Here is a 23,678-nt window from a genome sequence, read left to right as displayed (position 1 = left end):
CACCCATAGTTGCTGCTTGTTTGCCGGTCTTGCTGCATTTAGTTTTGTTTAAAGGAACTGAAAAGCAGCTGTGTTGAGTTCAGATCAGGTGACTGAGTTGCCCATTGAACAATATCCCCTTTCTTTGCCCTCAGAAAACATTGGGTTGCTTTTGCAGTATGATTTGGGTCATCATCGATTTGCAGAAAGTATAGATTGCATGTCATATCATTTATCAGCGCTGTGCACCTTGTTGTAAACCTTGACAAACCTGTAGACCCTGACAGTGATACTTTGTCAGATGTTGTGAAGTTGTTTTTCTTCACCATGGAAATACTTCTGTGATCATCCACTTCCTAGACTTCTTCTGTGGTCTTTAAGGCCTTTTGATGTTGCAGGTTGAATTTGGCCACTTTCACTTCCACTTACATCACTTTGGAGTGAAGAGCTACCAAATGCAATTTCAACGCTTGGAATCAATTCCAACTCTTTTATCTGTAGCCACTAATCAGAAGGTCGGTGGTTCGATCCCAGGCTACCTCCTGGCTGCATGCCAAATATCCTTGGGCAAGATACTAACCCCATGTTTGCATACTGGTGCTGGTCAGAGGGCCCGGTGGCGCCAGTGTCCGGCAGCCTCGCCTCTGTCAGTGCGTCCCAGGGCAGCTGTGGCTACAATGTAAATGGTAATGGTAAATGGCCTGCATTTGTATAGCGCTTTTCTAGTCCATAGGACCCCAAAGCGCTTTACACTACATTCAGTCATCCACCCATTCACACACACATTCACACACTGGCGATAGCAAGCTACATTGTAGTCACAGCTGCCCTGGGGCGCACTGACAGAGGCGAGGCTGCCGGACACAGGCGCCACCGGGCCCTCTGACCACCACCAGTATCTGGTAGCTTGCCATTGCCTATGTGTGAATGGGTGAATGACTGAATGTAGTGTAAAGCACTTTGGGGTCCTTAGGGACTGAGTAAAGCGCTTTACAAATGCAGGCCATTTACCATCTGTATAACTGGTTCTGGAATAGGCAATAAGTCTCACCTGGCCATGAAACATCTTATTAGCCAGTTGACTAGTAAAGAAACCATGTCTGTAATTCATAAACAGTTAATGCAAGTTAGATATTTTGAATTAAAGCTGAAAGTCTGCACTTTATTAACATTGTGATTGCTTGAATTAAAATCCACTGGGGTGGTACACCGAGTCAAAATGAAAAGTATTGAGTAAAAGTAAGTTGAATTAAAATATTAGTTTTACTTTGCCAGCATTTAAGAGAAAACTTCATAATGTTAAGTCAGCCTGACATACTCCCAGTAGGACTTAATAACTCCTAAAAGAGACTTCACACACATACTCAAAATTTCCATCTTAGGTGTTTGTCTAAAGCTTGAAAAAAGGAGGACTGTAATTTATTCTTGGTGTTTAGAATTTAGCTCAGCATGTGCATTTTTAGGTTTCAGTTTTAGCAGTAATTTTGGGTTGCTTTTGATCAAACAGACACAGAATGGCCAATTTTCACAGAAAAAATAAAAATTTAAGTACAGCACAGAAACATGCTATATAGCCTCAGACATAAATGTTTCTTTGCAGAGAGTAATTCCAGATGAAGAAGTCAGAGACTCTGTGGACACGCTGGGATATCTGTGCCAAGGTCAACAAAAGAGAAAACAGACTCTTGTTGAGGCTGACATGAATGAAAGGGACAAAAACAAAAAACAACTTTTTGTCTCTCTTGGTTTCCACTTCATACAAATATAGAAAAAAAAAACAAATGAGGTCAGAAAAAAATATATGGATATGAAGCTAAATGCTGCATATTTGTTTTCTGTCATCAAACAGAGGACTACTGTTATAAAAAAAAAACAACCTTTGCCCTAAATTAGTTGTACTAAATATGATTTTGTTTAAATTAGAAGCCTGCAATTTTAGCAAACTAATAAGTACTCAAAACTGGACTGTACTTGGTCCCATCACCTTAATAATTTTTTTAGTCTTTATCAGAACGTTAAAAATCAAATAAACAGTCAAAGTAGTTTTCTTAATCTTTTTTTAATCCCATCACTTTAGTTGGCAACATTTTACTTTTTAAATATTTTTGTCCATGCATCACAGCTCCCATTCATATGTTAAACACTACTATTTATAAGGTGCTCCTCTGTGAATAGTTTACCTGGTAAGTAGTAAATAAATAACTAGAGTTTTTTCTAGTAAGTCTTTCATCTCTAACTGCAGCTGGTAGTCTTTGGTCTACTTGACATTTTCAGTTAATTTATTACATTGGATCAGTTCTCTACCTCCTACAGGTTCTTGTTGGAGTCCCTCAGCAGAACTAGTGCCTCCAGAAGAACACCACAAAAAGGATTATTGCTGCCAGATATAGTCCAAGATGGTGTTGAAGTTTGTCAGACCACATTTGTCACCAATATCAAAGAATGACATAACATCAACATGACTGGCAAAGAAGCCAGTAGGACAAAAACAAGATGGAAAGAAATGAATCAAGTTGATTATATGAATGAGGGGATTTTCTGAGCCTAGGAATGGCTTATACAGAAAACCCTAAACCTCTAAAAGAGCCAGAAGGGGGAAAAAGATGCTTGGACAGATGAAACCAAGATAAAGAATGAGGGAAAGAGAAAAATATAGAAAAGCAGAGAACAACACAAGATCAAGAAGCATATCACATCATCTATCAAACATGGTGGAAGCAATGTTATGGGATGTGTTGATGATGTGACTTCTGATGGATGCATATTCTTCAATGGTTAAGTCAGTCACCTGAATGAGGAAATTCAAAAACCAGGTCAAATTGTGTATGAAAGGAGAAGATAAGGCATAAAACAGAGGGCGTCCACAGCAGTTTCTACAACCAACCATTTACCAGAAGCTTGGTTCCTTGCAGGCCAAGAGAGATGAAAGAATTTCTGAAATCTGTTTGCACCACAACAAAATGCTTGTGTAATTAGTAAACATTCAAATCAGCTGCAGTGTCAGCTAGAAATAGGCCAGCTGACAGATCAAAGTGTAATCAAACTAGGCTACGGCAACGCACATGGCATCCTCTCTGACATGAAGAAAATCCTAAGTGGTTCGGTTTAGCTGCTTTACAAGCTGCCAGATCGTATTCCTGGTACGAGTGGACGTCAGTGGAGAGTAAATTGGATTTGGATTCTCGTCAGTTTCACCCAGGGAGATGATGACAGGGATCATGTAATCTCTGAGAGATCTATGTGTCGTTCATTCAGACCACACAGGCGCACGCACATAGACCCTGCACATCCATTTAATCTGGTTGAGGATTACCCGCTGCAATTAAAGGAATGAAAAAAGGAAGATGGAGGGAGAAAGAGACAGACAGGGCGAGGGATGCATTTTTCTAATTCAGGTTATTGCTATTATTGTATGGTCAAAGCTGCAAACAGGCAGTTGAAACTGAACCATGTTGGTACAGAAGTAAATAGGGAATCAATACTTGTCTTAATGAATCTGACAGATTTTTTTCTTTCATGTGCAGTTTTCCTAAAGCTTGTGTTAATATTCTTCACAACTTCATATTCATCAAAGTCACAAATGCAAATCCTTTAGCACATCAGATGAAGATTAAGGGTTTATTTGACACATTCCTTCATGTGCTTATAATGAGCTTGATGCTGAAACACATCCCATCCCTGATCTGAGGCCAATCCAGCACTATCAGACATGGATTGGCCTCCCCAGAACTTGGACTTAAACATTATCGAAGCAGTGTGGGATCATGTTGACAGAGAACAGAACAAAAGGCAGAAACATCCAGAGAAGAGATTTGAATGTCCTTCAAGAAGCCTGGAGAACAATTCCTGAAGACTACTTAAAGAAATGACAGGAAAGCTGCCTAAAAGAGTTCAGACTGTGTTGAAGAACAAAGGTGGTAACCTAAATATTGACTTTCAAGCTTGTGGAATTGTATAAACTATTAAATACTGTATTTTCACGTGCGCTGGCACATGTTTTAATACATTTCTGCACTAATTTTCCATTTTGTAAGAACTCACACCAAAAATTAGATATTTAATTTGGGGTTGATCACAACCGATGACAGAATGTAAAATATCTAATGTACAAATGATTTGACTCTTTTAAAATGTAACCACTGAACACACCGGCTCACTCCTTGGCGGCCGCTTGTCGGGGCCTGGGGCCTGGGGCTCGCTCGGGCCCCTTTGGAGGTGGGGTGCCCTCGGCCTCTCGGCCTAGGGCTCGGTCACTCAGGCGCAGCTGGGGGCCGGCGGAGCTCACGGGCGCGTCACTGCAACCCCCCCTGGCTTCTGCTCCGCGGCTGCTGAGTGAGCCCTCATCTGGGACTCTCCTCAGCTCTTACTGGAACAGTGGCGCGGCTGCCCCTCTGTTGGTCTTCCATGGTCTCTTGTGTTCTGGGGGCCTCTGGATGTCTGGAGTTTTGATCTCCTCCATACCCGCTTCACACCCTGGAGGACGGGGCTGTGGCCCCCCCACACTCCCTAGCAGATCATTACATGGAGAAACCTTTGGAATGCAAGCATGCTGATCCACACAGGTATGCACACATGGGTATTCACAGACGCGGACTAAAGCTTTCTTGGCTGCTGCCTCAAAGCACACTGTGCGCTGTCTATCTTGCGTGCTGCACAATATCGTTTATTACTTAGTAAATACTGATATCTATGACTAGCTAGTTTATTGTGATGGTGCTTTGTTTTCTCTATTATTATGTTGCTCTTTGTTGTTTGCTGTCTCCTCTGTTTGTTTGTTTGTTTGTTTGTTTGTTTTTTTCTCCATACAGGTGACCCAGGAGTTTTTTTTTTTTTTTTTTTTTTTTTTTTTGTCTCTCTTCCCCCCCCCTTCTCACCGTCTCTTCTCCCCTTGGGTTTTCTTTCTTTCTCTCCCCCTCTCTCTCTCATTCATTCCCCCTGTCCTATTTATTAAAAAAAAAAAAAAAAAAAAAAAAAATGACAAAGGATGAACTGAAGCTCTGCCATCACGTAATGTCGCATACTGCTGTTTCTGATGTCATTTAAAAAAAAAGAAAAAAAAAAAAATGTAACCACTGAACAAATAAAATAGAAATTAAAAGCTATGTAAGACTTCTCTTTTCAGCACTGGATGTGACGTTATAGTTTTACATTTCCCAGCACTGTGCACTGTAGTATAGTGGCACAAGGAACTAGTGAGAGAATAAAGGAAGAAAGAGTCACTGTAGGCACTTTCAGCCTGGCTGATCCAAAATCCTGGCAACAGCAACAAAGAGCTACTGTCTGAGCTCACTCTTTCTCACACATTCATGCACACATACTGCAATGTGCAAACCCCAGTGTGGACGCAAGCTAGTTTGCTAACAGACACATACCAAAATGACCACCACATGCAAGTAATGTGCTAGTGATTTTCTTCTCACCACAAGTCTTATGGGTTTTCTGGATGATTCCCTAAAGACTGAAAGACTTCTAAATTCAGGCCTTTTTTGATGACAGTTTGGTTAGGTTTGGGTCAACATGGTAACATGGGTTAAAATAGATCCTTTACATAATCTGAGGACACCTATCTGTCTGAAAGCACTGAACGTCTCTTTGGCAAGCTTTGCCCACGTGCCTGCACTTGCAGCTCTAGCTCAACACTTGTCATCTACAGACAAAAAAATAACACCTGGAGTTCTGACACTGATGCATCCTGCAGGTAAAGTATTATATAACTGTTGCATCATGGCAGTCCTTAGGTCTTTCAGTCTGTGGTGGCAACATCAGTCCAATGGCTCCTGGACTCAACCTTCTATTTTGGTCATGACTGGAATATTTAAATTCCAGTCATTACCAAAGTCATGGTGTACAAATAAAATAAAAAAAATGGTAAATGGCCTGTATTGATATAGCGCTTTACTCAGTCCCTAAGGACCCCAAAGCGCTTTACACATCCAGTCATCCACCCATTCACACACACATTCACACTAATTCAAATCAGTTTTATTTGTACACCACAACAGCAATCACCTTAAGGCTTAAGGGTTTTTTTTAGTACTTGTTTTGGTCACCATGAAATGTGGCTCTCTACGTCACATCAAGAACCATCATCAGGTAAATCTGCCAATATGTGTGAAAACAAACAAATACGAGCCAATCTCTGTTGTTCTTTGTGTTTAGCAAATTTTAAGCTTTTTGAACACCGCAAACAAGCAAATGTCAGCAAGTGATGATTGTTATTGTGAGCACGTAGACATGTAGGCACGCTGACGTAAATATTTAGCTCAAAGCACCGCTATTCCAGCGTTTCACCTTCTGCTGCAGAGGGACTAGCACATTTTTCATTACTTTAGTTTGTGTGTTTTAAGGTCTCCCACAATATCTCTGTGCCACCTCTGTCAAAAACTGCTTTTAAAGGTTTGTTTTAAATGCATTGTAGTTAAACGAAGACAGTACATTAGGAATATAAAGTCAAGACTGAGTATTTAATTTAATATATGTGTTATTACAGAATAGCAACATTGCAAATTGTTCAATTACATTTTTTTCAATTAAATTTTATTTATACAGCTCCAAATCACAACGGCAGTCGCCTCAAGGTGCTTTATATTGTAAGTTAGACCATACAATAATACTACAGAGAAAACCCCAACAATCATATGACCCCTTATGAGCTAGGGATTTGGTGACAGTGGGAAGGAAAAATTCCCTTTTAAGTGGAAGAACCCTCCTGCAGAATCAAACCAGGCATTTGTTTAAAAGACACAAATTGTGCTCTGCTTTACTAGACAACCACCCAAAGTGAAGTTTATGCCATTGCTGCCCTAAGTTAACAGTACTGGTAATTAACAAAATGGAGAAGTCCGGTGTTTCGGCTCAAATTTGGGTATAAAAATGTGGATTCACTTTTTTGTTTGACCAAAACAAACAAAAAAAAAAAAACCATAGCAGAATTTCAAAAAGTTGCATCCTGACACCATGGTCTGTTTTTCTCAGCTGTGATGTTTCCATCATACACAATTCAATCATAGAGTCAATATGCAGTCTGTTTGGGAGTCAAACTAAGGTCAAAAGATCAGGAGATTGGTTTCAGTGAATGTGTTTAAGAAAGACCATCAAATGCTGTTGCTTAACTGTCTGAGCAAATCTTGTGTTTGTCTCAAGAGACTGTTATCAAAAAATAAACATCCAGGGCGCAGGCCTTCAGCCACCTACCTCTGCTGATTTCAGATATAGCTCTAAGTTGTCATTATGCCTTTCCATAGTTGTAAACATGCACATACTCACTAATTATGGCTGCAGCTACCAAATTAAAATGACATAATTGTTGTCTTAAAACCAAGATTTTGTTTGTGCCAGTTTTGCTATGACAAAGGTTTTGCCCGAAGCAGAAAATGGCTACGCACTGTTGTATGTGTTCAAAGGCATCTCACTTGCAACATATTCGAGACTAAATACATATTAGGTAAAAGATATGTCAAAGTCCTGAACTGGGATGATCACAAAAAGTACAAACTGTGAAAAAGCACATGTTGGAATGCGTAACATAGCACTGAGTCATTGCTATCAGCTTCCTTTCAAAAGTCATGCAGCGTTTGTTTCAGCTGTGTGGCAGTGTTTGTTGAGAAAGCTTTAAAAAAAAAAAAAGGAGATTCTTGTAACTGCCTTCCACAGAAAAACTGCCTTCACTTCCTTGAATGACTCGGTCAGTGGTCACCGTTATGTCTGACATGAAAAGAAAAGTTAGTTTCCTGGTTAGCATGGTGGTATGGAGCTAAACACTGTTATCTCATGGCAGGAAGATTCTGGGGTTGAACCTTCAGGTCAGTTTGTGGTTTTCTGTGTGATGCACATTCTCCCCAGGTATTCTGGTTTTCATCACAAAGACATGCATGTAGGGTTAACTGGTGATTCTAAATTAGCAACAGGTTGCTGGTGTACCCTAATCTCAAATACAGGGAGTGCAGAATTATTAGGCAAATGAGTATTTTGTCCACATCATCCTCTTCATGCATGTTGTCTTACTCCAAGCTGTATAGGCTCGAAAGCCTACTACCAATTAAGCATATTAGGTGATGTGCATCTCTGTAATGAGAAGGGGTGTGGTCTAATGACATCAACACCCTATATCAGGTGGGCATAATTATTAGGCAACGTCCTTTCCTTTGGCAAAATGGGTCAAAAGAAGGACTTGACAGGCTCAGAAAAGTCAAAAATAGTGAGATATCTTGCAGAGGGATGCAGCAGTCTCAAAATTGCAAAGCTTCTGAAGCGTGATCATCGAACAATCAAGCGTTTCATTCAAAATAGTCAACAGGGTCGCAAGAAGCGTGTGGAAAAACCAAGGCGCAAAATAGCTGCCCATGAACAGAGAAAAGTCAAGCATGCAGCTGCCAAGATGCCACTTGCCACCAGTTTGGCCATATTTCAGAGCTGCAACATCACTGGAGTGCCCAAAAGCACATGGTGTGCAATACTCAGAGACATGGCCAAGGTAAGAAAGGCTGAAAGACGACCACCACTGAACAAGACACACAAGCTGAAACGTCCAGACTGGGCCAAGAAATATCTCAAGACTGGTTTTTCTAAGGTTTTATGGACTGATGAAATGAGAGTGAGTCTTGATGGGCCAGATGGATGGGCCCGTGGCTGGATTGGTAAAGGGCAGAGAGCTCCAGTCCGACTCAGACGCCAGCAAGGTGGAGGTGGAGTACTGGTTTGGGCTGGTATCATCAAAGATGAGCTTGTGGGGCCTTTTCGGGTTGAGGATGGAGTCAAGCTCAACTCCCAGTCCTACTGCCAGTTTCTGGAAGACACCTTCTTCAAGCAGTGGTACAGGAAGAAGTCTGCATCCTTCAAGAAAAACATGATTTTCATGCAGGACAATGCTCCATCACACGCGTCCAAGTACTCCACAGCGTGGCTGGCAAGAAAGGGTATAAAAGAAGAAAAACTAATGACATGGCCTCCTTGTTCACCTGATCTGAACCCCATTGAGAACCTGTGGTCCATCATCAAATGTGAGATTTACAAGGAGGGAAAACAGTACACCTCTCTGAACAGTGTCTGGGAGGCTGTGGTTGCTGCTGTCGGCAATGTTGATGGTGAACAGATCAAAACACTGACAGAATCCATGGATGGCAGGCTTTTGAGTGTCCTTGCAAAGAAAGGTGGCTATATTGGTCACTGATTTGTTTTTGTTTTGTTTTTGAATGTCAGAAATGTATATTTGTGAATGTGGAGATGTTATATTGGTTTCACTGGTAAAAATAAACAATTGAAATGGGTATATATTTGTTTTTGTTAAGTTGCCTAATAATTCTGCACTCCCTGTATGTATTTCAGTTTCTTCTATTTTCTTGAAATTTGTTACAATCACTGCACCCACACACAGCGATGTTTTTCCTGTTATTCTTGAGGTTGATGGAAATATTCTTTTCTACAATGTAATAAGCAGTGGGCATGAAACTGGCAGACCTGTAGTGCATGAGTTAATAATGAGTAAATCCCCTCTAATCTAGGTGGTGGATTAGGGCTGATTACCCCTAAAGTGAAATGCTCAGTTTTCCAAACAATGGATTTAACCATATATTCCTGGAACGTTTTTCACTGGAAATCTAGAGTGAATTTATTTATTTATTTATTGGTCTTTAATCAAAGTTAAGGCAAAAAAAAAAAAAAGGTTACTGAGCCTGTATAGAAACTTGCAATAGAAAAGACATTTAAATGAAAGAGAAACACATTGAATGTTTGAACTGAGACATTTTCTTATTTCATGAGAAGTATTGTTTCATCTAAAAACGTGATGGCAGCAACACATCTCAATATGTTGGTAGAAGGACAAAGTAGAGGGACGTAAACCGAAACAGCTGGAGGAACACTTTTATCTAATTTGGTTAATTAGCAAAAGGCCAATAACATGATTGGCAGAGTTTTTTAGAAGTAAGGAATAAAGAAAAATGGGTGGAGGATCATAACCAGAAATGTCACCATCTTCTCCGTGGCAAAGGTTAGTTTAAAATGAACACAGGCAAAGTAGAAAACTTCTGTGGTCAAAAAATTAAAATGAGTAAATCTGTCATCAGTTATCAAAAGTCTGAATTGGTGCTGGTATGAGACAGCTTTATAGCCATTTTCCACAAGTACCTACTCAGCTCAACTCAACTCGGTTTGGGTCGTTTTCTGTTACAATCGAGTACCACCTAATGTGCGTAGGGTTGTTATAGCAACGTGGCAAAAAGTCCCAAGATGTCATATATAAGTGACACGAACACCATAACGATGGAGGACGTCAAGGCGATGGTATACCTGCTGCTTGGTCTTTGGCTTTTTATCAGACTCGGGGAACACAGTGTTGTCTTTTGTGTGGCCATTTTCCTGGTTTCTAGGTTTCAAAAATGGCGGTTTTGATTTTTAAAGAGGATGACTCACCGAGTGATGCCACTGACTAGCGAATCGATGGCATGCAGTATGTTGACGTCACATTTTTGGATTGCCTCAGATTGCTTGGAACCCCGGCCGGGGTTTTATGGTTTTTCACCTAACAGAATAACCTAAAAACCAAGTTGAGCCGTGCCAAGCCACCCAAGTAGGTTCTAGTGGAAAAGGGCTATTAATGTCTATGGAATTGTCAGATTGCACATCTGGAAAGTCACCCTCTGCGATGATGGTATATCCAGGTTTTAGAGCAACGCATGTTTCCATTCAAAGTCTTTTTCAGGGAAGGGCTTGCACATTTCAGCAAGACAATGCTAAATTGAATCCTGCATCTATTACAACAGCATGACTTGATAGTAGAAAGTGCAGGCTGATTCACCACTAACTGAACTCATTCATGAAATGAAAAATACAAGAAAGTAGATCCAGGACTGTTAAGCAGCTAGAATAACATATCAAAGTGGCAAGCATGGTCCGGTCCTAACTTTTTTGGAGATTGCTCCCATAAAATTCAAAATGACCTTTTTTCTTTTCTTAAAATGACACGTTTTCTATGTTCTGATGTGAATAAAAATGTGGGTTCACAACATTTTTTAAAATCATTAAATTCAGTTTTTATTTGTATTTTACACAGCCTCACAACCTTTCTGGAATCGGCCTTATACACTTAAAAGTCTCTCACCTTCTCATTAACCTCTCCTTCACCACAGTGGACAAAGAAAGGCAACTTGCTGGGAGAAGCTAAGAGCAGAGGAAAATGTCAGGGGAGGGACACGATAACGTCGGAAAGGAGGAGCCGAACAGACAAGAGAGGAGGAGACTTGTCACATGATGGTACTGGAATGTCATCTTGTCCTTGGAAAGGACACAGGCATATCACAACAAAGGATTTCCTTGTCTTCATTTCCCCACTTTTTCTGTCTTGAGTTCACTCTCCTTCAAGCTCTTATCTGTCTTCCATTTTCTTAGTCTCTCCTATCCAGCTTCTATTCACCTTTTGTACAATACCATCTCAGTTCCTGACACTGCACACGAGAAGGACACACACTCAAGATGCCCTTTGTACTCTAGAGTTTTCTTTTTTTTCACTCTCCTGCTAGTTATTTCTTAGTAGGAGTTCATTCACACATGCGTGCACACACACACACACACACACACACACACACACACACACACACACACACACACACACACACACACACACACACACACGTGCATACACCTGTAACTTCCCCCACATCACCCATTCCTCTTCATTATCATAATCACTTTACCCCCCCCCCCCCCCTCTCTCTCTCTCTCTCACACACACACACACGCACAGAATTCCTATGCTGACTCCTCCCCTCTGTAAAGACTTTCCCCTGGGGCCCTCACAACCTTCCCTCATGGAAAACTACCAGGGTACACCACACACACACACACACACACACACACACACACACACACACACAACGAGACCTGTGTTAACAGTGGTCCGCAGAGTAACGGGAATAGAAAGAAGAATAGAGAGAGAGGGTGATGAGCGAGGGGGATGGGGGACGGAGGGCCCGTGACTGATAAAATTTGATGAAAACAAACGTAAATCTGTCCAGCTCTTCCAGTCACCCACACGTGACAACATGAATATTTATACAAGCGCCGTGAAATGCTTACCGATAGCTAAATGGTCACTGAGAAAGAGAAACTGAGCACGCCCACTCCAATCCAAAGCAACACCACCTCCCACTGGACTAATCCCCCACTGACCTAACTACAGCCGGATGGTACTTTGCTACGGTATATTATTCACAGGACTTCCATCTATTTAAATCTTAATGTAGCAAACTGCAGGTCAAGGGCAGATGAATTTTAGGTTAAAGTAGGTTTATTTTAGGTTAAGATTCTGTTTTTTCAGTTACAGACATTGATTACCTTTGCAGAACATAAAATGAAATGATTATTATCACCTTACCAGACATGTATGGCATACAAGAGGCCAGTTTTCACCCTCATTTAACATGTGTGTTAATCCTAAAACCTGTAGCAATGATAAAATGAATCAATGGCAAAATCATCAGGTGAAATGAAGCATTAAAACACTTAAAGGGCACGTAGAGTCCGGATGTTCTCACTACGGTCATCTCAGGGACATAGCACAGAAGCCCCACCCACTTGATGTTCAAACCCAGCCAATCAAAGGAAAGTTGGCTTCCATGGCAAGGTGCCTTTAAAAGAAGGTTAAAAACCTTGTTCCGCCACAGAGGATCAAGTGAGGCCTTGTAAAACACAAGTCAAGATAATTTTGAACAGTGATGGATGCAAAGCTACTCTAGTGGATCTCCCCGCAAACAAAATAGAGCTGGAAATGAGCATAATAGGTACTGTTTAAAATAATTTACATTTTCTTGTGAAAAGTGACCTTTCGCGTGAGTCAGCATGACCAAGTATTATTTTCACTAAACATTTATACTGTTATACAGTTCTGCAGCACTATATGCATATATATACATATAAATGCACATCCCTAAACAGATAGTATCCTACAAAAACCTTCGTTTTTGCCAAGAACTCCTGGAGATAATTGCTGTTGCAAGTTTTACTTCGTGCACAGATTGGCCGGAGGTTCATGGAAAACATGCAGCACAGAAGAGTCAGAGCCAAGAATCAAGCACCTGCTTCCTCCTCGATTACTGCTCACTGCAGTCAACCTGAACAATATTTCAGTGTTTGCAGTTCTTTTGTGTTTTGCAGAAAGGTAATCTGATAATTTCTCAACCACTATAAACCGCATTCATTTGAATGTGATGGCTTTGTTAGATTTCATGTTCAAGTTCAATTCAAATAATTTTTTTTAATATAGTGTGAAATCACAACAGCAGTCGCCTTGTGGTTTGCTTATATTATTTGAGATCATTTGTTCTTTTATATCAGGGGTGTCAGATTTTCTTTTTCTTACAGTGAGTCCACGGGGGGGAAAAGGACATTTTCTGTGAATTAATGAAAACTTTATAGTTTAAAATTACATGACAGTAGGAGTAATGGACTACCAGAACCTAATTTTAAAATGGTAAATGGCCTGTATTTGTATAGCGCTTTACTTAGTCCCTATGAACCCCAAAGTGCTTTACACTACATTCACACACTGGTGATGGCAAGCTACATTGTAGCCACAGCCACCAACTTAAGATCAAAGTCAGCTTCGCTCAGGACATCCCTGTCAACATTTTAAAAAATCCATTGTGACCTGTATTTGTTTCAAGCTTTAAAAATATACAGTATAAAATATCTATCTATCTATCTATCTATCTATCTATCTATCTATCTATCTATCTATCTATCTATCTATCTATCTATCTATCTATCTATCTATCTATCTATCTATCTATCTATCTATCTCTATATATACACACACATTTAAAAAGCATTTTATAAAAGAAATGTTTCTTTTTAGTAACGTTAAACGTGTTTAACAGTATATTTAGATTTAATACTTTTGATGCTGCAGGTTTAAAGCCTTGATCGTGTCACATAGTGTTGTTTTATTCTAGGGCGTAACATCCAAATGTGAGGACATGCGGTGCTTCGAGTTCAGCTCTGAAGCTTACAGTTTTTCTCAGTCGCTTTGGTGCGTTTCTCAGAACACCATTAACATTTGCACAGCAGTTAGTGCATTTCCCAAAACAATTAGTGCAAACTGCAAAACCTAGTGGATAGCCTGCAAAAGCACGTCACATGCACAGAATTGATTATCCATACCTCAAAAGCAAGTATCCATGTCAATGAAACTGTCAGTGCCATCAAAATGAAAAGTCTTGACACCATCTTTATGAACAAGATAGTCAAATGGCATTGTCATGTTTCCACTATGACAGTTTATAATTTCAGTGTTTCCCATTGCAAAAACAATTGGTGACACCTGAAAATGCTGACGACAGCACTATGGCCTACCTGTACAGCCATCTGAAATGTGCAGTAAAGTCACTGTAGATGTTATGGGAGTCTTGGGAGTAACTGAGACACTGAATACATACGTTTCACATTTCCATTGTGTAGAAGTGTTTGTAATCCTACAGAATTGTGCAAAAGAAAAATATGCTACAGTCACTTGTTCACTGTAGAATACATGTAAACATAAAATCACCAATTTGGTAGAGCCTCCTCATGAGTGACAGCTGTAATTCACCTGAGATCAATTGTTCAATTTCGGAGACATTTCCAGGAAAAATGATACAGAAAGGTATAGGATTTGCTTGACAGATGGCCAATATTTGGCATGTGATAACTAGTTCAACAATTTTGTGTGTGATGACTTAAGCAATGGATGTATGACTATTAGTTTTATTGGGAATGACTATTCAGCATCCATAGGTATGATTACTTTTGACTGACATGACATAAGCAAATGGAAATGTCAGAAAGCAGCAGGGAAATGTATGGAAGCAACTGATTCATGTCCGAAATCATTTGCAGTTTGTTCAGAGAGAGGAGAAATTGCTACTATGATGTGCACAAATGACTGAGTGTTGTGGAGGTTGAACTAATAGTTATGAGAATTTCAATTCTGATCTGAGAAACGCACCAAAGCGACTGAGAAAAACTGTAACATGAGGATTAGATGGACAGTTTTCACTGTTCAAAATATAAACACCACATTGTCCCGCCCCACCTGTCACTTCCTTCAGCTTCAAAATTATGTAATGTACAATGAGTCACACACACACACACACACACACACACACACACACACACACACACACACACACACACACACACACACACACATACACGTATCTCTCTCTGTTTTTCTTCTCTATAAAAAAACGTATAATCTTCAAATTACCTTACAATAATGATCAGTATTTAAATGGTTAAAATTCCACAATATCCACACTGGAAGCTTTAAAAAATCTGTATAAAAAACACAAAACAAAGACAAAGCAAAGAAAAACAAAGTAAGTGAGATATGAATGTGAGAAATACTTAAAACAAATTAAAAGTAAATCGGGGGAATTAATAAAAGCGAAATGTTAAAGTTTGTGGGGTTAATTTTGGCAGCAAAAGAAAAAATACTAAAACAGAGTGCATGACCAGCAAGCAAGATTAATACACATACACACACACACACACACACACACACACACACACACACACACACACACACACACACACACACACACACACACACACACACACACACACACAGAGAGATATCCTCATCTCCACCTTCACATGCCTGTTCTGATAAACCACCAATCGAACTGGTCTGCAAAACTTTTGCAAAAATACTACTTAAAAAAAAAAGCACAGTCTGATCTTGCATGTAAAGACATTCTGACATAGGCCAGTGTTGCCTAGCAACAAGGTCTCATGCATAATAGTTGAGGTGTACTGTCCGTAACTCTAGCATGGTTGTGCGAGTGAGATAAAGGGAAACAAAATAAAAATTCTGACTTTGTGAAGACAGCAGGAGGTGTGCAGTGTTGGCATGGTGAGCTGCATCAAAAAGCTTTAAATAAGAGACTGAAACAGTGTGCAAACTCCAGGTATCTGAACACAGAGTGGTTAAATCCAAGTTTGAGCTGGCATTTGCTGACCAGAAGTTTCTGTTCTTACAGCTCAGCTTCAGCACAGTAAACTTGAGGAATATCCTGACCTGACAGTACAGCAATTTTAGCAAGTAAGATGACAATTACCTCTGAGGTCGGTTTGCCCCAGAAGTGTTCACAGTTCAGGTTTTTACTCACTGTGAACTTTAGATGTAAAAGATAAGGCATACTGCTTCTGTAGCTACAGTTATGGGAAAAAGAAGGTTTCCATGGGACCCCCATGTTCACTGTTTAGTCCATCCCATGATTTAGTAGCTTGTAGAGCCACTTTTAGCAGCAGTAATGTGAATTCACTGTTTTCTGTATGTCTTTATCAGTCGCTCATATCATTGCAGAGGAATTCATTGAGGTTTGCAGTAATTTTTTATGCACAGCTCTCTTAAGGTTGAACACCACAGCATTTCACTAAGGCTGAGGTCTGGATTTTGATTGGTTCATTACAACACCTTGATTCTTTTCTTTTTCAGTCATTCTGCTATAGATTTGCTGCTGTGCCTTAGCTGTTAGGCTCACATTTGACTCTAGAATACTTTGGTATACAGAGGAGCTCGTGGTGACTCAAGGTGCTAAGGTCCCCTGGCTTTAAACAAGGCCTAATCATCATTCCTCCTCCACTGTGTTGGTATGTTATATTTGGGTTTCGCCATACATGGTGCTGTGCATTATGGCCAAACATTTCCACTTTAGTCTCATCTGTTCAAAGGACATTGTTTCCAAAGTCTTGTGGTTTGCTCAGATGCAGCTTTGCAAATTTAAGCTTTGCTGCCATTTCTTTCTTAGAGCAGGAGGCTTTCTCCAATTCTTCCAAACAACCCATATTTATTCAGTCTTTTTCTAATTATACTGTTAAGCGCTTTAACATGCTAACTGAGGCCTGTAGAGTCTCAGATGTAGCTCTTGCATCTTTTGCAGTTTCTCTAAGAATTGCACAGTCTGATCATGGCCACCAAGTTTTCCACTTGTAAACAGTCTTTCTCGCTATAGATTGATAGTCTTTGGCCTTATAGCCAAACCCTTCCTAGATAGGCAGAAGCAATTGCTTTTCTAAGATCACAGATGATGTCTTTTCACCTTGGAATTGTGTTAAACTTCTGCTTTTATAGCGGTGCTCACACTTGCTCACATTACAGAGATGTATATATACTTTTTGCACATACGTTTAGTTCTGGAAAGAAAAACCAAACCAAGAATCCTTCAACCGCATGAAATGTTGAGGATCAAACTTGTCCCCCATTCACAAAAACTGCACATGTGGAAAATCTGAAGAGTTACGGGTTTGCTGTACCTAGTTAGGCTTGCTAACACTAGAATTACTGAGCCTTTTTATTCCTGGTGCAAGTCCCTACTACTAGATTTATTAAACCTGCGCAAATTTGCGTAAATCCCCTGAACCTACCGGTAAGACCTCCTAGAATAACTGACTTTTTTATTTTCTGGTGGAAGTCCCCTGCTGAAATTTTCACAGGTCATCAGCTCGATTCTCCTCCTGTTTTTGTTGTGCAAACCACCCATTATCTTTGAGGCCTGGAACATTTGCATTTGTTCACTCAGAGTAGCTCAGATCCAAGGCAAGAGAAAAATCTGTGTTACAACCCTACAATGGAGCTGAAGGCCTCTAAGCAGGGTGCTAGGAGGTGTTAGGTTTAGGGAATTTACGCAAATTTGCGCAGGGTTAGTAAATGTAGTAGTACGGACTTACAGCAGGAAAAAAGGCTCAGTAATTCTACTAGCACCCCGCTGAGATTTTCACAGGCCTTCAGCTCTATTGTTCTCCTGCTTTTGTTGTGCAAACCACCCATTATCTTTGAGGCCTGGAACATTTGCATTTGTTCACTCAGAGTAGCTCAGATCCAAGGCAAGAGAAAAATCTGTGTTACAACCCTACAATGGAGCTGAAGGCCTCTAAGCAGGGTGCTAGGAGGTGTTAGGTTTAGGGAATTTACGCAAATTTGCGCAGGGTTAGTAAATGTAGTAGTACGGACTTACAGCAGGAAAAAAGGCTCAGTAATTCTACTAGCACCCCGCTGAGATTTTCACAGGCCTTCAGCTCTATTGTTCTCCTGCTTTTGTTGTGCAAACCACCCATTATCTTTGAGGCCTGGAACATTTGCATTTGTTCACTCAGAGTAGCTCAGATCCAAGGCAAGAGAAAAATCTGTGTTACAACCCTACAATGGAGCTGAAGGCCTCTAAGCAGGGTGCTAGGAGGTGTTAGGTTCAGGGAATTTACGCAAATTTGCGCAGGGTTAGTAAATGTAGTAGTACGGACTTACAGCAGGAAAAAAGGCTCAGTGATTCTACTAGCACCCTGCTGAGATTTTCACAGGCCTTCAGCTCTATTGTTCTCCTGCTTTTGTTGTGCAAAACACCCTCCCCCAACCAGGAGAGATTTGTATATGTGTAGGAGTGGCATTACTTGACTACAGCACAGTGCTGTGCATAAAAGCAGACCGGCCAGGAGGGAGAATCATTTCTTCTACGCATTTCTGAGAACGCACATCAGGATGGCCTCCGTATCACTGCCACGCAGGAAGAACCTCTCCGCGCAACAGGCTTGGGCCTTGCTTCAGGAAATGGACGAAGCAGATTCTGATGGAGGAGAGGTTTCATTTGTCCAGCAAGCCACTGATACCTCCTCAGAAGAATCTGAAAAGGAGATGGAACAAGAACCCAACATGCCTCCACGGAAGAGGCACCGTGGTACTGGAAAGCCGTGTCTGAGCCACACGGCAAAAGACGGCAATTTGTGGGTAGAGGAGAACAATGGAATACCCAGTGCAGGAGCAAATCGCTCGTGCTTCACTGCACAAGCTGGACCCACAAAGTCTGCTAAGGTTTGTCATTGTCATATTACATATGATATTTATATAAACCCATTTAGAGTGAGGTTCATGTAAATTTACCATTCTCTATTTGTTTATCTTCCGACAGCGTAAAATTACAAGTGTGCTCCAAAGCTTCCTTTGCCTGTTAGACGTGGGAATGCTGCACACCATCAGAGAGTGTACGGTACATCAAGCCCACAGAACAGAGCCGGACTGGAATTTGTCAGTTCATGAACTGATGGCATTCATTTCAATCCTGTTTGTAAGAGCAATCATGTGTCCCGTTGGTGCCATTCTAGATTGCTGGTCAGAAAGATTTCTGGTGCCAGTAATCAAAGAGACAATGCCCCGAGATAGATTCATTTTAATTATGCAACACCTTCAATTTGATGACAAGGACACGCGGGCAGAACGGGTGAAAACAGATAAATTTGAGGCAATCTCTGACATCTGGACACGCTTCAATGAGAACTGTGCTAAGAGTTTCACTCCAGGAGAACACATGACCATAGATGAACAGCTGTTCCCTACCAAGGTTCGTTGTCCATTCACACAGTATAACGCAACAAAGCCAGACAAATTTGGGATCAAGTTCTGGATGGCCACAGACTTGGACACCAAATATGTCTGCAGTGCATCTCCTTACTTGGGAAAGGACCCCAGTCGTCAGAAGGGACAGAGGCTGGCAGAGAACATGGTCATGAAACTGATGGAGCCGTTTTTGGATGATGGGAGAAACGTCACAACGGACAATTTCTTTACTTCACTGTCACTGTCGCACAGACTGCTGCAGCGCAAAACAACGTTACTGGGCACGGTGAATAAAGTCCGGCGTGAACTTCCTCAACTTGCGTGGATGTATTCCGTAAGATGAGCAACACGCAGGTGGCCAGTAGCAGTTTTCTACAAAATGCTGGACCTGGCGACGGGGAATGCCTACATTTTGTACAAGGCATGTACAGGGTGGACAGGCAAAAGAAGATTGTTTCTGAGTCTTCTAGCTCAGGAACTTCATTGCCGATTCATGCAGCACAAGGAAATATTAGCACAGGCTGCTGAAGCTGCTGCAGCTGCTGTGCCAGGGACTGGAAAGACAATGCAGTGCCAGGTGCAAGAGAGCTGCAACAGGAATCGCAGCAGGTTTACCTGTGCAACATGTCAGAAATTCACCTGTGCCAAATGCAGGGATGATGAACACTGGGTCTGCAAACGCTGTAAAGTTTGAAACACTTTGAAATAAAACAGACTTGTGTACCCATATATTGTGAATGTGTGTCTTTTGTATCGATATGGCAGGAATTTCTGAAGGTTGTAACACAGAGGTTTGGCTTGGCTTGGATCTGAGCAACTCTGAGTGAGCAAATGCAAATGTGCCAGGCCTCAAGGATAATGGGTGGTTTGCACAACAAAAGCTGGAGGAGAAACGAGCTGACGACCTGTGAAACTCTCAGCAGGGGTGATTAACACCTCAGGACTTGCACCAGAAAATAAAAAAGCCAGTAATTCTAGTAGGTGTTGGGTTTAGGGAAGTTACGCAAATTTGCGCAGGTTTAGTAAATCTAGTGTTGCTAAGCTATAACTGGACAATCACTATACATCAGAGGTGTTTTAGAAATCAACTTGTTTTCAGTGTTTTTTTGTGATTTTTTTTTTTTTACAAATGTAATAACGAAAAAATATACAGACTGTAAGACATGAGATGGACTCGCATACTGAAGCTGATGTTTCTCCCTTCATTTACGTCTGGTAAATAAGCGCAAGAAGGGGAGGATTTGTGCTCAAGGGTCCCTCTGAGGCTGATCTTAACAAGGGGAGAGCAGATGGATTTCTTGGACACACGCATACACACAGGAATTAAAATGGATTGACAACGTGAGCCTCAAGGGAACAATATGGACTTGGATGCAAAGTAAAATTATTTCAGATTTCAGTTTCTGCTGCAACTGAATTTCAGATTTCCACTTCACTTACTGCTCTGCTGGATCATTTCACAGGCCACACGTAAGAAACAGCATGGGCATGAATTTGAATTAGGACAGAGAACAAAAAAGCAGAATGCACATAATGCATGCACACACTGAGGAACGTGGATTTCTCTCTGGGCCCCCGGGGACTGGTCTTAGCCTCTTAATGATGTTAGAGCCAGAGAGCTGGATTTACTGTGGTGGGGAGGGCCGAGGAAGGACAGCCCACTACAACCAGACACACACACATACACACACTTCTGGTTATTCCACTTATCATTCTATCAATCATGCACATATTCATGCACAAATTAGCATTCGGAGAGGAGCATGACACTGTACCACACTCCCAAAGGACGAGAGATTCCTGTTGGGGAACAGGTACGCACTCACCATGTGAGTAATGACACGGCAAGATGACAGGTGTAAATATGAAGCTAGACAATAGAGTCAGTACAATGAGTTTTCACAGCAACTTTAAAGCAGTTTGAGTGTATCTGGGATTAGGGACATGATGGTGAGATTACAAAAGAACAAAATGTCACCAGCATCTGTCATCACACTGTTTAACTTTCTGTTCACTTTGTTTCTATTCCATCTACCAATGTGTGGATTTAAGGAAGTTAATCTATTACTAACTTATATAGTAAAGTTAATAAATCATTAACTCTGATTAAATAATCATCTGCTGTGCTTTAATCTTCTTTTATGTACCATGTGGTCAAACTTTTCGGCACAATCATGGGATTCATCTGAAGATTGAAACACATAGATCGATCCATTTGCTTGTGTGGTTATCGGAGTCATTCGCTAACATTGTATTTCTCTCACTTAATAACAGTGACTGTAACTGCTACCCACCCTTTTCTTCATTTCTGCCGCACTCTCGTTTCCCTGCTTCCTTGTAAAGATTTTTTTTCCTTTCCTTCCAGGTTGAAAGCTTTATTGGTTATTTTTGTTTTCTGAGCTCATTATTCTCAGGAAGGAAGTTGTGGGTCCTGCGGCCCATTGTGTGGAATTTCACCTTACACCTTTTTGTTTCTTTGTTGCCAGGCCTCCCCACCTTTAGTTTAAATATACTAACGTTAATTGGTAACTGAAACTCAGGTGTGGCATCCTCTGTGTATTTTGTGATCACTGAGATAAGCTGAGCCTTGATGATTTTTTTTCCTTTTATATACCTTTATAGGTATATAATCCTTTTATATATATACCTTTTCAGCTACTCATTATCAACCAGTCACATTGGTGTGACACTGCTGTGACATTTAGCTAGGTCAAGACAACCTCCTGAAGTTTAGAATGGGAAGAAAGGTGATTTAAGTGACTTTGAACTTGGTATGGTTGTTGGTGTTGTTGGAGGGGCTGGTTTGAGAATTCAAACTTCTGGATCTGCTGGGATTTTCCCTCCCTCTAGAGCAGTGGTTCCCAAAGTGTGTGTGTGTGTGTGTGTTGGGGGGGGGGGGGGGGGTTGATGGCAGGAGAGAGGGGCCAAACATCTGATAAGAATCTAGCAGTAACTGAGTAACTGAAACACCCACTTTTTACAACCAAGGATGCAAAAGAGCATCTCTGAATGCAGAACACATCCTGCCTTGAAGCAGATGGGCTATAAAACGAAACACCACAGACTACATTCCACACAGGCTCACCAAAACTGGAAAAAACAGACCGTAAAAATGATGCCTGGTCTGCTGCAGTTTTCAAGATGAAAAATTCTGCACCAACTGTGATGCTGTTATGTCAACATGGATCAAAGTCTCTGAGGAAGTTTTCCAGCACCTTGTTGAATCTGTGCCATGAAGATTTAAAGCAGCTCTGACAGTAGCGGTAGGAAAGTGTAGATATTAGAGTGGCTGATGAGAGTACGTCAATGTATTTTATCAGCCTCGAATATGAAAAAGAAGCTTATACATGTGACTGCAGTACTGTTCTAGAAAAAGGCAAATTTGTTGTGAGCTCATTCAGTCGATCAGGGCAGGATTTGCAGAAATTTTCAACCCTTTTTTATTATTACTGGCTCTTTGAGTTTAATGAGGAATAGATCCGTGTCACGCATTAATCCATACCGCATCAGAGTATCAGTTAAATATGATGAAAAAGTGAACTTGTTTTGAAATTATGTATTGATTTTTCCCTCCCTACTGTCTCTGCAGCCCTCCTCCCATCTGTCTGTCTGCCTGTCACTCTATCGCGTGCTCTTGTGAATGAAGCACTCACACACACACACACACGCACACAGCACAGCATGTTGCAGGGTGTGGGCAGCTGACATTTCACTGCAAGCAATCTGCCAGTCAGAGTTGGATGTGCTCGCGTGATCGCACACTAATACACCAAATCATACACACACGAACATGCCAAATCTTCAGTGAATGAATGATGGATTTTTTTGCCCAGTTTACTTGATCATACACATGTGTGTGCTTGATTCATGTTACGTAACACTTCATTCCCTGCTCTGACTTTCTGCCATTTAGTTATCCATGTGTGCAATGAATCACCAGGCTGCTTCACTTTAACGAGCACGTGCAAGGGGTTACGTAACAATCTACTGTAATCTCATGTAAACATATAAAAAAGGCCGCCTCATTCATATATTAATAATAACCTGAGAAAAATAATGGCAAAAATAGAGACAGCTGACAACTAAATAAATTCAAGTAGAAAAATACTGACTTATGCGTCATCAGGTATGAATAAAGTATCAAATGTTAAGTACTAGTGCAGAAGGTTTATAGATGCACAGAGGAGGGTTTAGGGATCTGTTTATAGTGTATGATGAGATTTAAATTATGTAAAATGTAAGATTAAGGCATGCAAACATCATGCGAGATATTAAAAAGATTATTATGACTATTTTGTCTATTTATTTTATGTGATTTCTTTTGTTCTTTTCTCCAATT

General features: G+C 40.8%; 2 protein-coding genes across 2 annotated transcripts in view; one reads left to right on the top strand and one right to left on the bottom strand.

The window, feature by feature from the left end:
* The window catches only part of LOC113016076 (sodium/potassium-transporting ATPase subunit alpha-1-like), a 62,031-nt gene that overhangs the window by 23,384 nt on the left and 14,969 nt on the right, over nt 1-23,678 (bottom strand). The gene's annotated exons all lie outside the window — the stretch shown is intronic.
* On the top strand, nt 18,429-19,682 carry LOC113016538 (piggyBac transposable element-derived protein 3-like). The gene is made up of 2 exons (XM_026159438.1): nt 18,429-18,817; nt 18,915-19,682. The coding sequence occupies exons 1-2, from the start codon at nt 18,488-18,490 to the stop codon at nt 19,680-19,682; spliced, it is 1,098 nt and encodes a 365-aa protein (XP_026015223.1). The 5' UTR covers nt 18,429-18,487.

Source organism: Astatotilapia calliptera, chromosome 23 (genome assembly GCF_900246225.1).
Source record: "Astatotilapia calliptera chromosome 23, fAstCal1.2, whole genome shotgun sequence".
Lineage (NCBI taxonomy): Eukaryota > Metazoa > Chordata > Actinopteri > Cichliformes > Cichlidae > Astatotilapia > Astatotilapia calliptera.
This window is presented reverse-complemented; position numbering and strand designations above follow the sequence as displayed.